Below are 14,905 nucleotides of genomic sequence, written 5' to 3'. Positions count from 1 at the left end.
TTCTGCCCTCCCTCCCTCTTGACAGACGTCTGCTGCAGCCAATCAGGACGCGAGCTGGGACAACCTGCGGGACCGTGCTCACCTGCCCCAATCAGAGCGGGAGCTGAGACAAACTTACCTTTTATGGACAACGCGAGCGGCCCCGTGAGCGCGAATAAAGCCGGTGCAGGTGGGCTGGTGATGCTACAGTTATCGAGCACATTGGGCCAGAGGAACATTCACCAGACGACACCTACGGACACACCTGAGATTCACCTGCACAGGTAGGACCCGGCGCACTTTGGTTGGTTTTAAACATCTTAAGGTGAACAGCTGGTGGAGAATTGTCTTTCGTTAGAGGACACAGATGTATTGATAATCGGCAGGGAGCCACGCAGGTTTGAGCTCTTAAATTCAGACTAAGGGTTTAACTTAATTTCACCAAAGGGTTCTTGTTTTATTCAGAGAATAAACTTGACAGATAAGTTAAACGTTTCTCTCTGCCAGTAAATGTACGAGGTGGACTCACACAGGCAGTGATGTGAGGATTGACCTCCAACCTGGTTTGACATGAGGGAATCCTCTAGTGAGGATGTGTTAACCCCTCAGAAAAGGGAAATGATCCAAGGCTCCAGTGTGAACTATGAAGGCAGCTGATGTCTTCATCTGATGAAGCTGCAGTAAGTCTTATTTGTAACGTAGAGTAACTCAGTTATTTAAAGTTGAGCAACACTTTAAACTGAATGACAAATGTAATGCGCCCTGTTTGACTGGAGCAGAGTTGCTGTCTGAACGAGCTGAGTACAAATGTCCAGAGGGGTCGGCCTGGTCTGTGTCACACCCTCCAGACTCCAAACTGGGGCAGAAATAAAGCTAATCCACCAGGCTGATGCTAACTCTTCCCACACAAGGCAGTGATTGTAGATGAGCTCTCAGACACTGTGCATCCTGAGGACAGGCTGCCAAACGGGAGCGGCTCTGCTCCTGCCTGGACCTGTTCAGTCTCTGGTCGCAGTTCATCCCCAGGGCGCGTTGACCTGCCACGCCCGGGCTGTGTCACCCGGAAAGAGGCTGAGCAGGAAGAGTTCAACTGGGAGAGGAACTGACATCAGGAAAAATCAAATGGCAGAAACCTGCAGAGTAGCTACATCACAGCAGTAGTTTCAAATCTGCAGTGACTTCGACCCCCGTTTGAAGAAGCTTCTGAAAAAGAACATGAAACATAATTCCTAAAGTTTTTGATTAACTTTAATGAGCTGAAGTTTTGACAGGTGGTTAACCACCAAGGCTTTACGGAGACGACAAAGACTGTATTTACCTAAATATAAAACTGGTGAAGATGCTGTAACTGGGGTGACGCTGTTCAGGATGCATCACTGGAGAATAAACAAACTGCCTTAATGTAAATATTTCAGAAATGGAGGACGACGTCGCTGCCCTCGTTGTTGACAACGGCTCCGGTATGTGCAAGGCCGGGTTCGCCGGAGACGACGCCCCCCGCGCAGTCTTCCCCTCCATCGTCGGCCGCCCCAGACACCAGGTACCGACATCGGCACCGCTTGCGTGTGTGCGCGACATGTGACTGTATGTGACGTGTGTGTGTGTGTGTGTGTGTAGGGTGTGATGGTGGGCATGGGGCAGAAGGACAGCTACGTGGGAGACGAGGCCCAGAGCAAGAGAGGCATCCTGACCCTGAAGTATCCCATCGAGCACGGCATCGTCACCAACTGGGACGACATGGAGAAGGTGAGGACGCACCTGCAGCTCGGACACAACACGGACTGAATTGAGGCTGGAGTTAAACCTTTAACTCTATGTATTCTGTGAAACCTTCTACTAGAGGTTCAGGCTGACTGTTACTGGTCTGGTCAGAAAAGTTGCTATAAATGTTTAACTGAACGTCCTATTGGGAAATGTTTATCAAGTGACAAAGTCGGTAACTCTTATGAAGCTGGTTCCTGTACAGTATTGTCAGACGTCGTGAATGCACCTGCATCTTTGTAGATCAGACCCAAATTGGAAGTTTAGTTTCTTTAAGACTGAGATGCTAATTAAATTTCCAAGTGACTAGATGTAAAACAGGAAAGCCTGGGGTACAGCCTACAAACACTTTTGAAATGGAAGTACTCCCAGTGCAGACTGGGCCCATTTCAGCATAGTGTCTCCCAGTAAGAGTGTTAAATGGAAAGTCAATGTGATAAAACTGGATGTGGTTATGTCGCTAACCAGGAAGAGGGACGGTAATGACCCCAGGTGAAACCTTCACCTGTAGTTGTGACAGTGATGCCAGTTTGTCTAACCCTCCCCTGTGCTGCAGATCTGGCATCACACCTTCTACAATGAGCTGCGCGTGGCCCCTGAGGAGCACCCGGTGCTGCTGACTGAGGCCCCCCTCAACCCCAAGGCCAACAGGGAGAAGATGACACAGGTGTGTCTGTAACCTACTGACTGTGTTGGTCACTCATGCTGCAGGGTTTTCTTGCAGCTGTCACCACTTCCACAGTGACATGTTTGTCTTTGGTCCAGATCATGTTTGAGACCTTCAACTGTCCTGCCATGTATGTGGCCATCCAGGCCGTCCTGTCTCTGTATGCCTCCGGCCGTACCACAGGTGAGCGCTCGCATCTTTAAACACTTGGAACAGACTGGTTTCTGAGAAACCAGCCTTAATGCTGAGCCATGAGGGAAGTGCCTCTTGTAACTGGGTGCTTGTTGTGACAGGTATCGTGATGGACTCTGGTGACGGTGTGAGCCACACTGTGCCCATCTACGAGGGCTACGCGCTGCCTCACGCCATCCTCCGTCTGGACCTGGCTGGTAGAGATCTGACCGACTACCTGATGAAGATCCTGACTGAGAGAGGCTACAGCTTCACCACCACCGGTACCAGAGGGTTTGGGCTCCATTTTGAAAACCACCAACTTCTGAGTTTGCTTTTGTAACAAATGTTCTCTAACTGCAGCCGAGCGTGAGATTGTACGTGACATCAAGGAGAAGCTCTGCTATGTGGCTCTGGACTTTGAGCAGGAGATGCAGACAGCAGCTTCCTCTTCCTCCCTGGAGAAGAGCTACGAGCTTCCTGACGGACAGGTCATCACCATTGGCAACGAGCGGTTCCGCTGCCCCGAGGCGCTCTTCCAGCCTTCATTTCTCGGTTTGTGAACAGCTACTGTAGCTGGTGGCTTCAGTTGGTTCTTGTGTGTTGAAGTCTTCACTAAAACATCTGTTTGTGTGTCAGGAATGGAGTCAGCTGGCGTGCATGAGACAACCTACAACAGCATCATGAAGTGTGACGTGGACATCCGTAAGGACCTGTATGCCAACACGGTGCTGTCCGGCGGCACCACCATGTACCCCGGCATCGCCGACCGCATGCAGAAGGAGATCACGGCCCTGGCCCCCCCAACCATGAAGATCAAGGTAATGTGGATCACAATCTGTCTGGAAAGCTTTTGAAGAGATCTAGTCACTTCCTCATTGGTCTTTATAGGATTTACTTTCTATAGTAAAGAAAACACTGTTTTATGCCACTTGATCTACTAAACCTCACACGGTTAAACCTTGGACATTTGGTTTTGTAAACTAAATGAATAGTTTAAAATGGTCTCTGCCCCAGTTCCACAAACTAACACTCTGCAGTGTTCATGTTCTGTGAGAAATTTGGTTTTGGTAAAATTCGGTTTGAAATCCAGAAATGTTAAACTGCATGTTGATACTGAACTTGTGCCTCCTGTCTCACCCGTTTGTCTCCCACCCCCAGATCATCGCCCCCCCAGAGAGGAAGTACTCTGTCTGGATCGGTGGTTCCATCCTGGCCTCCCTCTCCACTTTCCAGCAGATGTGGATCAGCAAGCAGGAGTACGACGAGTCCGGCCCCGCCATCGTCCACCGCAAGTGCTTCTAGAAGCTCAGTCCTCCTGTTTCACCTGCTCATCCAGCTAGAGGTCCTGGGTTATCATGTGCAGACTAAGGAGTCGGTGACCTTTAGCATTTTCAGCTGAGTAGAACTCGGCGCCACCTACAAACACTTCTGAATGTGTTGGTGTAAATTCTGCTCACGGCTTCAGTATTGTCAGTGCACACCTGTTTGTTCCTGTCTTTCTACCTCTCAACAACCTGATGCAATAAGTTGCACATCACTGTTCAGCTTCTGTTTCTCTGTATTGACACTCCAATAAAATGCCAGTGCTTGTTTACAGCTGCTCTAATGGGCTCGTTTGCTTCTTTGTTTTACTGAGACTTGAAAGATATTTCGGCCTCATAGAAGTGAATGGAATTTAATTTGTAGTGAGTTGATAACAGCTGCCTGGTCTGGTTTTGTCGTGCAGCTGTTTGGTTTAGCATTGACTGTTTCTCTGTGGCTACTAGTGATGTGTGGAAAAGCAGCTTCAGAACCACCTACTTGTTAATGTTAATCCTGAACCATGAAGTTTAAGGACAATGAGGCCACAATGACATTCACCTGCTAAAAACGGGTAAAGACAATCCTCTGCTTTAGTGGTGTGTTTCTGTATTTTATCACTGCATATATAAACGCCTTTGTTTGTTGGGCTCTTCTGTCCAGTTGAGCCTTCGAAGCCTTGGTGTGGTGTTGGACCAGGCAATGTCCTTTGTCATATAAGACAGTCAGGAATTGCTTCTTTCATTTGAGAAATATATCTAAATTAAGGAAGATTTTATCTAAGGGAGATCTTGAGTTGATTATTCATGCTTTTGTTTCTTCATGCATTGACTATTGTAATTCTCTTTTTACCTGTTATAAGTCCATTTTAAATCATCTTCAGATTGTCCAGAATGTAGCTGACAGGAACCTCTAGAACAGCTCACATCACTCCAGTCTTGTATTCGCTCCATTGGTTACCAGTCAAAGCTAGACTCTATTTTTAAAATCTTAGTGCTGACATTTAGAGCACTACATGGGCAGGTGCCTCAGTACATTATCGATCTGCTGACCCCATACTCCGTTCTGTAAACCAAACTCTTTTGGTGGTCCCCAAAACTTGTTTTAAATCTTGGGGGGACCTCTTTTCAGGTCGTAGCTCCAAGACTGTGGAATGCCCTACCCTTGACTTTTACGTATGACTGAATCTATTGATTTTAAAAAACAGCTGAAGTCACATTTATTTAGACAGTTTTTTAATTGATTGGGTTTATTCATTTTATAAATTGTGTCGTGCTGTGAGTACTTTTAGGCTTATGTATATTATTTATCCCTTTTGACTTTTTAAAGCACTTTGTGACCTTGTCTGTGAAAGGTGCTATATAAATAAAAATTACTTACTGCACTTTTTTTTTCTAGCCTGAATTAAACAGTTTTAAAAGCTCCAGAGAATCGTCTGATCAACTTATGTTACACAAACATTGGATTGGATCCATCTAAACTGTTTTTAGACTTAAGCCAAATCTAAGGATCATTGTGGTTTTAGTGTGCAACAAAAGTGCTTCTGCTGGTTGAGTTGTTGGGAGGGTGGAAATGCCTTAAACACTGGTCAATGTTAAACTTCTGGGCTTTTCATAAACATGTTCAGATCAGATGTGTAGCTGTGACTTGAGTGGCTGTGAGGGGGACAAACTTGGCTGAAATGACAAGCCACATGTAGTTCATTTATTTGGGTCATGCACCAAAGTGCCCAGTCCACATGGATTTAAAAACACCATAAATGCTGTTCATGAAATGATTTCCAAACTTTACCATAAGCTAATCATCCCTATCTGGTCCTTTGTTACAGGATGGTCATAGCTCAGGTTTAATCCACATGCCAGCAGAGAGCATCTGTCTGTACATCAAACTGTTCAGTGTCAGAAACAAGAGATTATACTGTATTTTGAAAAAGTACATATTACACATAGCAAAATGGAAAAACCTACCATCCAATAACCTCTGATTAGATAAACTGTACTTCTAGGGCATTAGCTGCTCACTGGTTCTCTTGACGAGACTTTAAACAAATGTGAGAAACGAACACGTGATGACCTCATGAGCCATCTGAGCTCTGAAGCACTTTGTCTCCATCGCCATGAGTTAATTCACAGAGCAGTAGGTCGTGTTGGAGCAACGGCCACGAGCTTCTCCATCTATGATGTACCAACTGTTTACACACGTATGTTTACTATATACATATTCACCTCCAGACACAGCTGGAGTTAGGATTATCCAACCAGAGAATAATCTGTGTTCTGGTGTCTGATCACTGTACGTCCACATCAACCCATTAGTGTAAACTGCAGATTTCACCTTCACCTGTAAACTATAAACACAGAACCACAGTCTTCATCAGGTGGCGGTGAATCTCCTCACGCTGCCTTCATGCTCTCTGCAGTCTGTGTGTATGCAGGACTCAGAAAGACAATGTATAATAAGACCAGCAGCAGCAGTGCAACCAGAGAACACATCAGGATTTTGGTCTTATGGTATCGATCCTGGAGCTTCCTGTGGCTGGTTTTCTCCTCCTCCAGGTTCTGTCTGAGCTCCTGACGCGTTCGTTCCCACATGTCCTTCTTCTCCTTGTCCCAGGCCTCTCGCTCTCTCTTCATCTCTCTCCTACTCTGCTCCAGCTTCTTCTCAGCTTGCTCTCGTTCTGACTCAACTCTTTTCTCTGAGGCATCCAGTTTTCTCCTCCAGTCCTGACGCAGAGCTTCTTCTTGTTTTTTCCGTCTCTTCTCCTCTTCCTCCCGTTCCTTCTTTCTCTCCTCACGCTCCTTGTTGAAACAGTTGTCTTTGTCCTTCAGCTGTTTTTCTCTCAGTTTTCTCTCTTTTTCTATTTCCCCCGTCAGTTCACTGATTTTAATTTTTTGTTTTCTCAGATCTTCCTCATACATTTTCCTGAGGCTCTCCTCCTTTCTCTTCGCCTCCTCCATAATCCTCTCAGTCTGTATTTGTCTCAATTCCTCTGTGGCGTAAAGCATCTCAGTTCTGTAGCAGCCGCTACCAATTCCCTTCACCATGGCATCAACCTTGCCCATCAGCTCGTGGACTTGTGTGCGATCTGTCTCGTCTTTGTTATTGAAGACCTGAAATCTTCCTCCACACTCATTTATCAGTTGTTTGACAAAGTCGGGGCAGTCTAGTAAATAGCTATCAAAAGGCCGGTTGTGTAGTTCGTCTCCTCTGGTGAAGATAATCATGGTGAAATCTACCGACTTTTTGCCAAAGTATTTCTTGATCAGCTCCACAGAGTCTTTTTCCTCCGGTGTAAAGTTGCCGATCTGCAGCAGCAGTAAGATCACATGAGGTCCGGGAGCCAACGTGCTGATGCATTTTGTAACCTCCTGTTGAAATTCATCCTCAGACAGAGTCATATCAAACAGATCCGGGGTTTTGACCACGACCACAGGATGTCCATCAGTCTCTCCAGCTGCTGTCTCACAAGATGTGATCGGTGGCTTCGGGGCAACTCTGGGTTTGAAGTGTTCTTCGCCTAAGATGGTGTTTGCTGTTGAGCTCTTCCCACAGCCAGTCCTCCCCATCAGCACCATCCTGAGAGGCTCTCTGCTCTCACTAGCTCCCATCTGACCCTGTGTCACATTCTGGAGTTCAGCTGTGAGTTTTGTCACTGTCTCTATTTGAGCCCTGGTGAACATGTCCTGTGTGAAGCATCTGGATCCTTCAGCGCTGATCGTGTCCACAGTGTGGAGCAGCTCAGAGACCTGATGCCCGTCCTTGATGCTGAGAACAACACATCTTCCTCCACAGCTCTGACTGAGCTCCTGGATGTCTCTGCTCTTTCTGACAAAGTTAACAACAGCTGGAGCTGTAGGATCTGACTCCACAGTGAACAGGATCACGGTGAAGTCCTTGACTCGAGAGCTGAATGTGTCCCAGATGCTCTCTAATTCTCCCTTGTCTTCATCAGTGAGGGGAGCCACAGGTAGGACCAGGATGAAGGCATGGACGCCCTCAGGACCACAGAGGGAGATACACCTGAGTGATTCCTCCATCACGGCCTCCAGAGGTTTTCCATACAAGGCAGGAAGCTCCACCAGGGAAACCTGACGTCCACACACCTCTGCCTGATGTTTAACACACTGTGGGGAGTTGGAGACTGAGTGAAGCTCTGTCTGACCTAGAATGGTCTTGGCTGCTGAGGTCTTCCCTGCTCCTCTCCTCCCACACACAACCAGGTTTAAAGCTGGCTTCGGTCTCATGGCTAAACCTGGATCCTCATCCTGAAAAGGGCCACAGCTCAGATGCTCTCCTCTGTTCTCCTTTGCAGTTTGACCCAGTCGTGTTAACAGCTCTGGACGTTCGAGCTCCTCCAGCTTCATGTGTCTGTATCTACACAGTCTGATCATTTCTTTTAGTGGAGGATGGTTCCTGTAGTTTTCACCTGACCTCTCCTCTCTGGGTGGACACAGCAGAACCAGTGAGTGATCAAATGATCGATCAATGAAGAGCTGAAGAACGGCACACAGTTTCTCTTTGTGTTGCTCGGTGAAGTCTTCAGGCTGTAGGACCAGCAGGAACACATGAGGTCCAGGATCAGAGAGTCTCATACAGTCGTCTACATGCTTCATTAGGTCTCCGAGGAATTTGGGCTGCAGCAGATCTGGGGTGTTGATGAGAACTATTCCTTTCTCCCCCACCCGTCCACTGACTCTTCGACAGCAGACTGGTTCTTCCTCAGTGATGAACCCAGTCTCTCCCAGAATGAGGTTCCCCACTGAGCTCCTCTCAGACCAGCTGTTCCCCAGCAGGACGACCCTCAGCTCTGACACTGAAACCAAAACACTGAATTAGAAAGATGAAGCAAAAGTGAACTTGACCCAGCACAAGCCCAATCTAACAGGATTATGACGAACACTAGTGAAGAGCTGTCAGCCGGCCAGAAAGTGGACTCTAACCTCTGCCAGCATAGCATGACCACTGCAGACGTGCACCAGTAATAAATTATATAAATAACAATATTTGCATTACATTACACTCTTTTGCTGCTAACCTGATTAGGTCCCATACATACCTTTTTATTTGCTCATTGTTGTATATTGACTTATACAATTGTGTGTTATGTAAATAATGTGTCTTTTAAGCCGAGAGCTGCCGGATAAAATTTCGTTGTGCTATGCATAATGACAATAAAGATTCTTAACTTGACTAGCACAACAAAGGCAGTGCAAATTTGTTCATGGTCACTGAATGCCTGTAACTCTAACTCCAAACGACCTCACAGTGCAGATACAGGCACCTGGTGCTAGCCTGCCGCACACTGACCTACTGACATTAAAACCGTGGGAGACCACAGCCGTAATGACAGATTTAACTCATTTCAGTATCTCAGTCACTCACACACCGTGATTTAGTCAACATGTAGAACCACACATGCTGCGTTTATACTAAACACCCTCAGAGTGGTGATACCAGTGACTTTGGATCCCCGCATTATAAAACAATATCCACGCAACATAAACATGAACCCGACTGTTGTCAGATAGGAGGACTTGTGTGTGCTTTGTGAAACAAAAGAGGAGAAAAACTGCTTGAAGTCACAGCTGAGAAGAGTCAGCATAGCAGCACTAGCTGGAAAAGTTGGAATTATAGTTTTATTGACAGTATCAGAAGGAGTCTGCTGCTACGTGGTGACACCTCCTGGTCCCATGGGTTTCTGCTTGCTATCGTGGTGTGGTCAAATGTGCACATCATCTCATGTGGGCAGGAATCCTCTCTGGTCAGTCCAACAGTGGAGGTATGTCATGTTTATCCCACTGTGTACCGTGACCTCCAGCGTGCACTGGGGTGGTTTGCAGCTGAGCATGAAGCAGCTGGGATGAGAATCAGCACCTCTGAGTCTGAGGTGTTGATTCTCAATTTACCAGTCAGTCTATGTCCCAAACATCACCTGTGGTCCTGAGCTTGGGGTACAATGAAAAGAAATGAGTGGCAGAAATGTGTTTCCTCTCTAGGGTGACTGGACTCAGCCCTAGGACTGGTACACACCAAGCTGACATGAAGGAACCAGCAGCGATGAAGACCGACGTCTGCATGGCCTCACGTCAGCTTGATCTGGAACAGCCGGGTGGAAAACGTGGCCCTTGAACACAACGCACACACGTCAGCTGTCAGCCAACTAGCACGTGCGTACTGCGCCTGCGTGACAGAAATAACTCCCCCTATCAGCAGCTGGCAGTATTGTATTCGCCATTCAGAAAAGGAAAGATGAAGAGCTATACAGCAGGAACATGCTGTAAACAAAACAGCTGCTGTTCATAGCCGCTTCTAATGGAGAACATGTCTGATAAGAAGCTGCCCACGGACCAGACCAGATCTAAGATACAGTGTTCCCCTCGGTCAGTAAAGCAGCTCTGGCTGCCTGACGTCTGCTTCATTGTTTAAATCTATAACTACACACAGCATGTTTTACTGCTGCTGTGCAGGTGAAGTTAAGGTGGAGCTGAGGGTCCACCTTAAACACATTCTGACTGTGAGAAGAAACCAGATAAGTCTCAAGGAATCAGTCATTGATGACATTACCAGCTGAAGCTTTCAATCCAGGTTTTTACACTTTGATTTGTTATTTTATTGTTTAAATAATTTAAATTAATCCCATCAATGTGTCACTAAATAAACACAGAAAAAACCCCGAGTCCCATCGTTTCATAAACACACAAACTTGTGTTTGGTTCAATCACATGGTGATAATATTCCAAACTAAATATGGATCAGTCTCCTTTGTTTAAGAGAACTGGTTTGATTTTATTGCACGGACTAATGTGTCAGTGGTGTTTATTGTGGAAACTTGTTTCTATACATTTCCATAATAACAGGTGTCATTTGTGTGTGGAAACCAGCTCCTTCATGAGCTTCAGTGTCATGATCCATCTACATTTTTGTAGGTTTATCAGCAGAGTTACTTTCGCTGTGAGCAGCTGTGGAGGAACTTTAGGCCAGTTTGGAAGAATACGTCACAAAACAGAAACCGAGTCAGAGCAGGTTGAACTTACTGTCTGGGGGAATGAACTGGAAGCTGCTGCTGCGCCTCATTGGTTTGTCTTCACCTGCTTCTGTAATAAAACAAAACAATAACACTAGAGCAAATAAACCCAAGGCTTTTTACAGCTTCAGAAGAAATGTGACTCAAATGGCTCGACCAGCGTAGTGAACAGCGGATGGTGCAGAAAACAAGTCCATCAACACCAGGAACGGACGATATAGACACTTATAAATAACATACAAAGGGATCGATAATGACTGATAGTCATATTGCTTTCAGTTCACAGAGCATGTGATCTGCCATCAAGTCAAACTCACATCATGCAGTTATTAGACTTTGTGCCACTGTTTCATAAGATGCGACCTACAGTAACTGGTCCAGTGTTTAAACACAGACGTTACCGTTGGTGAAGCTGCTTTAACTACTGTAGTTTAACCAGTCATGTATGATAGAAATATTGCTCTGTGGCGTCATTAGAGTACTGTAGGTTCATGTTTTTCTCTTTATTTACGAAAACAGCAGCTTGTGCTGTGTAACTCTTCCTGTTGTGGTCGTCCTTCCTAACACACCGGCCATGAGCAGGATGGGAGACAAACTCTACAATGCCACGTTTACCTGCAGTTAATATGAGGCTTGGCTTCAGCAGTCTGACTTAGACCAATCAGTGAGTACATCCCAGTTCCCTTGACTGCATCCATCCACTGTCTCACTACTCTGAACAGGAATAAGACCCTTCAAGATGGCAGACAGGAAGTGAAGGGAACTGGGAGGTAAACTGTTTCCACAATGTTACTTGTTGAGCTGCTGTGGATGGACAGAAAAACAGATGTGAGGCCAAATATAATCGTCAGCTGGTGTTTGGAATTTACTGCGTCGATTCTGTTCCCCATCACCAACATTGAAAGCTTGTTTCTGGCGAGTATGAACAGGAGGAATGGTCACAGCAGGCTGAACATGTTCCAGTGTTTACATGGCACTTATTGTTTTTAACCAGACTCAAAAACACATTAACCAGTTGTTTAAGCCCCAGTGAAACAAAGAGTGTACTGTCCTGATCTGCACATTTTCCAGTGTGTTCATTACATTTTTTCAGAGCCTTGCTTGTGTTACTACTAGATGCACCCAAACACATACACACACACACACACACACACACACACACAGTGATACTGAGTGTTGTGAATCCAGTGGCCTGCTATCCACAGTTACATACTGTCTTCCCCTAGTGGCCGACGCTGGGCATTACACCAGGAAGAACCTGGTCTCAGTAATCACTGCTGTAAACCTCTGGCTGGACTCACCTGGTTCTGCAGCAGCTGCCATAGTGTCAGTGGGCCGAGACACCAGGGGAAGCTCCAACTGTTCACTGCTGACACACTACAAACACAAACAAACAAAACGGGTCAGAAACCAGCCTCCAGACTCCATCTTGTGCAGGGCTGTGGAGTCAGTGTCTGTACTGAAAACCTGCTCAGGGCTTGTGCGCTGTCTGAGTAGTAACCTTTGGTTAGTAGTACCACAAGCAGTAGGACTACTGTAGTACCTGTAGTACTCCCAGTAGCAGTAGTAATGTAGTCAGACTACAAACTGAAATCAAAGTATCTAAAACCACAAACTGAAAACCTGTTCAGTCGTTCTCATATTGGTCATTAAAACAGTTTTAACCCATCAAACCACCTGATTGTTTTCCATTTACTTCCTGTTCAAAGGTTTGTCACGTTGATCCCAAACAGCTGCTGACAGTTTGCTCTATAGAAGATGATAATAAAGTGTCATGTAATGAGCTTTGTTAAGTCCAGGTCTCCTTCCCAATACCGTTCCGGTAGCGTTGAACCAGCTGTGGTGTAAACGGCCGAAGTGTTGGCAGCGACACCCCGAACCACCGACAGCAAAAACAAAGAAGAATCAGCCTGAACTCGCGATCTAATAATCCCATTAACATCCATTGGCAGTTCTGACCACAAACAAATTTTATTCACCTATTTACTTCAGTAGTTACTCACCCGCTGCTTCTTTCTGCGTCATCGCGGTGAAATCGAAAGTAAAGATAGTTGAAAACCTTTCCAGATGTTCAGATGAACTTCAGTGATAAATAACTAAGTGAAGTGGACGTTCATGTGCGTTGGAAAAGCTAAACTGTTTCCTATTAAAAGTTTCTGGTTTAGTTTTCGTGCAGGACTCGCAGACTCAGAAGGTATGTTACTGACCCCCGCTGGTCTTTTACAGTGAGTTCAACCCCTTACTGTAGAGCTTCTTCTTCTTCTGTGGTTTAACGGCGATTGTCAAACAACTTTACCTGCATTAGCGCCACCTTCTAACTGGAGTGTGGATAGGAACGGCCCCTATCTACTACTACTACTAAAACAAAATAGCCAGAACTGATGAATCAGAACCAGAATCAGCTTTATTGGCCAGGTGTGTTGGACACACGAGGAATTTGACTCTGGTACATCAGCTCTCAATGTGCAAACAGTAAACCAGCATAAGGCTGTGTAATATAACCACAAATGCGCAGCATTTACAAGCAACTGAAAGTGCAACCAATGCAAAATAAGCAGTACTGTATGTACAGACAGTAACAATGCAGTAAAATAAGCAGTGCAGTAAACAATGCAGACAGACAAAGCTCATTGTGAAATGGGATAAGTAGGAATTAAAAATAGAGTACTTAAAAATAGAGCTGTACGAATATGTATAATCTGTATAAGGTATGTTTAAAGGTGTTGCACGGAGGGTTATTGCCCAATCATACTATGGTGGGTCAAGTGTTCATCAGACTGATGGCCTGGAGGAAGAAACTGTCCCTGTGCCTAGTTGTCTTGGAGTACAGTGACCTGTAACACCGTCCAGAGGGGAGGAGTTCAAACACCCGGGTGTGAGGGGTCTGCAGTGATCCTCTGTGCCTTCCTTTTGATCCATGAGGTGTGCAGGTCCTCCATGGAAGGCAGGCTTGCACCAGTGAGGTTTTCTGCAGTCCTGACTGTCCACTGAAGTCTGTACTTGTCCTGTTTGGTTGCTGAGCCAAACCAGACAGTGATGGAGTTGCAGAGAACAGACTCAATGATCCCTCTGTAGAACTGTATCAGCAGCTCCTGGGGCAGGTTGAACTTCCTGAGCTGGTGCAGGAAGTATATCCTCTACTGTGCCTTGTTGGTGATGGTCCTGATGTTGGACATCCACTTCAGGTCTGGGAGGTAGTGGAGTAACTAATAGTCTAATACAACACTCGTGCATTAAATTCTACCTTCATGAAAGTGATTATGTTTAGTTGTTGCTGATACTGTTTTAGAGAGGTTGTTAGCAGAGTATACCAAACATCACACGATAACAACGTCGTCTTTCTTTAGCGTTTCACACCAATTTGTGCTGACGCACTACCTTTTATTAACCAATACTAAAAACACTCAGGTGCAATCATTCAAATCCTAATTAGGTCACATGATCACTACATCTCTCAAATCACATACAAATCAATACAATATACAATACAAACACAATAAGAGAGCAATCTGTGTTGTAAGACGCTAAATTTTGGTTAATGATAGAGGTTAATGTTAGTAGAGTATACCAAACATCACACGATAACATTTCGATAACTTTTGTTAGCTTTTCACACCAATTTGTGCTGACGCACTACCTTTTATTAACCAATACTAAAAACACTCAGGTGCAATCATTCAAATCCTAATTAGGTCACATGATCACTACATCTCTCAAATCACATACAAATCAATACAATATACAATATAAATACAAACACAATAAGAGAGCACATCATACATTAAAATGTCAACACCCCCACTTGCTCTCACATTTGTTACCCTTCTTCTTAACCACATAATTCATACACCAAACATAAATATGTTAAACTTCATTAATTTAAACTTTGTTGCTGGTTTTGTTAAAATATCCGCAAACATGTTTTCAGTGGGACAATATTCCAGACTGATTTCTCCATCATTCAACATCGATCTTACAAAATGGTATTTAATGTCCACATG

At 45.3% G+C, this 14,905-nt stretch overlaps 2 protein-coding genes across 6 annotated transcripts in view; one reads left to right on the top strand and one right to left on the bottom strand.

The window, feature by feature from the left end:
* The first annotated feature begins 156 nt into the window (after positions 1 to 156).
* On the top strand, positions 157 to 4,191 carry LOC109957372 (actin, cytoplasmic-like). The gene is made up of 9 exons (XM_020595216.1): positions 157 to 263; positions 1,395 to 1,519; positions 1,597 to 1,725; positions 2,297 to 2,407; positions 2,506 to 2,590; positions 2,701 to 2,862; positions 2,942 to 3,133; positions 3,218 to 3,399; positions 3,740 to 4,191. The coding sequence occupies exons 2-9, from the start codon at positions 1,397 to 1,399 to the stop codon at positions 3,881 to 3,883; spliced, it is 1,128 nt and encodes a 375-aa protein (XP_020450872.1). The 5' UTR covers positions 157 to 263; positions 1,395 to 1,396; the 3' UTR covers positions 3,884 to 4,191.
* A 1,045-nt stretch (positions 4,192 to 5,236) lies between these two features.
* Positions 5,237 to 14,905, bottom strand: part of LOC109957385 (GTPase IMAP family member 8-like) — a 16,412-nt gene continuing 6,743 nt past the window's right edge. Inside the window, exons 1-4 of one of the 5 annotated variants that reach the window (XM_020595242.1) lie at positions 12,582 to 12,683; positions 12,206 to 12,281; positions 10,915 to 10,971; positions 5,237 to 8,693 (exon numbers count right to left, since the gene is read on the bottom strand). In XM_020595242.1, the coding sequence (XP_020450898.1) occupies positions 6,274 to 8,693; positions 10,915 to 10,971; positions 12,206 to 12,281; positions 12,582 to 12,596 (2,568 nt within the window). In that variant the 5' untranslated portion in view covers positions 12,597 to 12,683 and the 3' untranslated portion in view covers positions 5,237 to 6,273. Of the gene's footprint in view, positions 8,694 to 10,914; positions 10,975 to 12,205; positions 12,282 to 12,447; positions 12,537 to 12,581; positions 12,684 to 12,907; positions 13,163 to 14,905 lie in introns of those variants that run through there. The other 4 variants (XM_020595243.1, XM_020595240.1, XM_020595244.1 and 1 more) reach the window with 4 other exon arrangements.

This window comes from Monopterus albus, unplaced genomic scaffold (genome assembly GCF_001952655.1).
Source record: "Monopterus albus unplaced genomic scaffold, M_albus_1.0 scaffold26.1, whole genome shotgun sequence".
NCBI lineage: Eukaryota > Metazoa > Chordata > Actinopteri > Synbranchiformes > Synbranchidae > Monopterus > Monopterus albus.
Note: the sequence above shows the minus strand (reverse complement) of the source record. Positions and strands in the feature narration are given on the sequence as shown.

Coding starts and splice junctions, on each gene's coding strand:
- LOC109957372 (XM_020595216.1), top strand. CDS start 1,397: ATGGAGGACGACGTCGCTGCCCTCGTTGTTGACAACGGCTCCGGTATG. Junction 1,726..2,296: donor ACTGGGACGACATGGAGAAG/GTGAGGACGCAC, acceptor CCTGTGCTGCAG/ATCTGGCATCACACCTTCTA. Junction 2,591..2,700: donor TGCCTCCGGCCGTACCACAG/GTGAGCGCTCGC, acceptor TTGTTGTGACAG/GTATCGTGATGGACTCTGGT.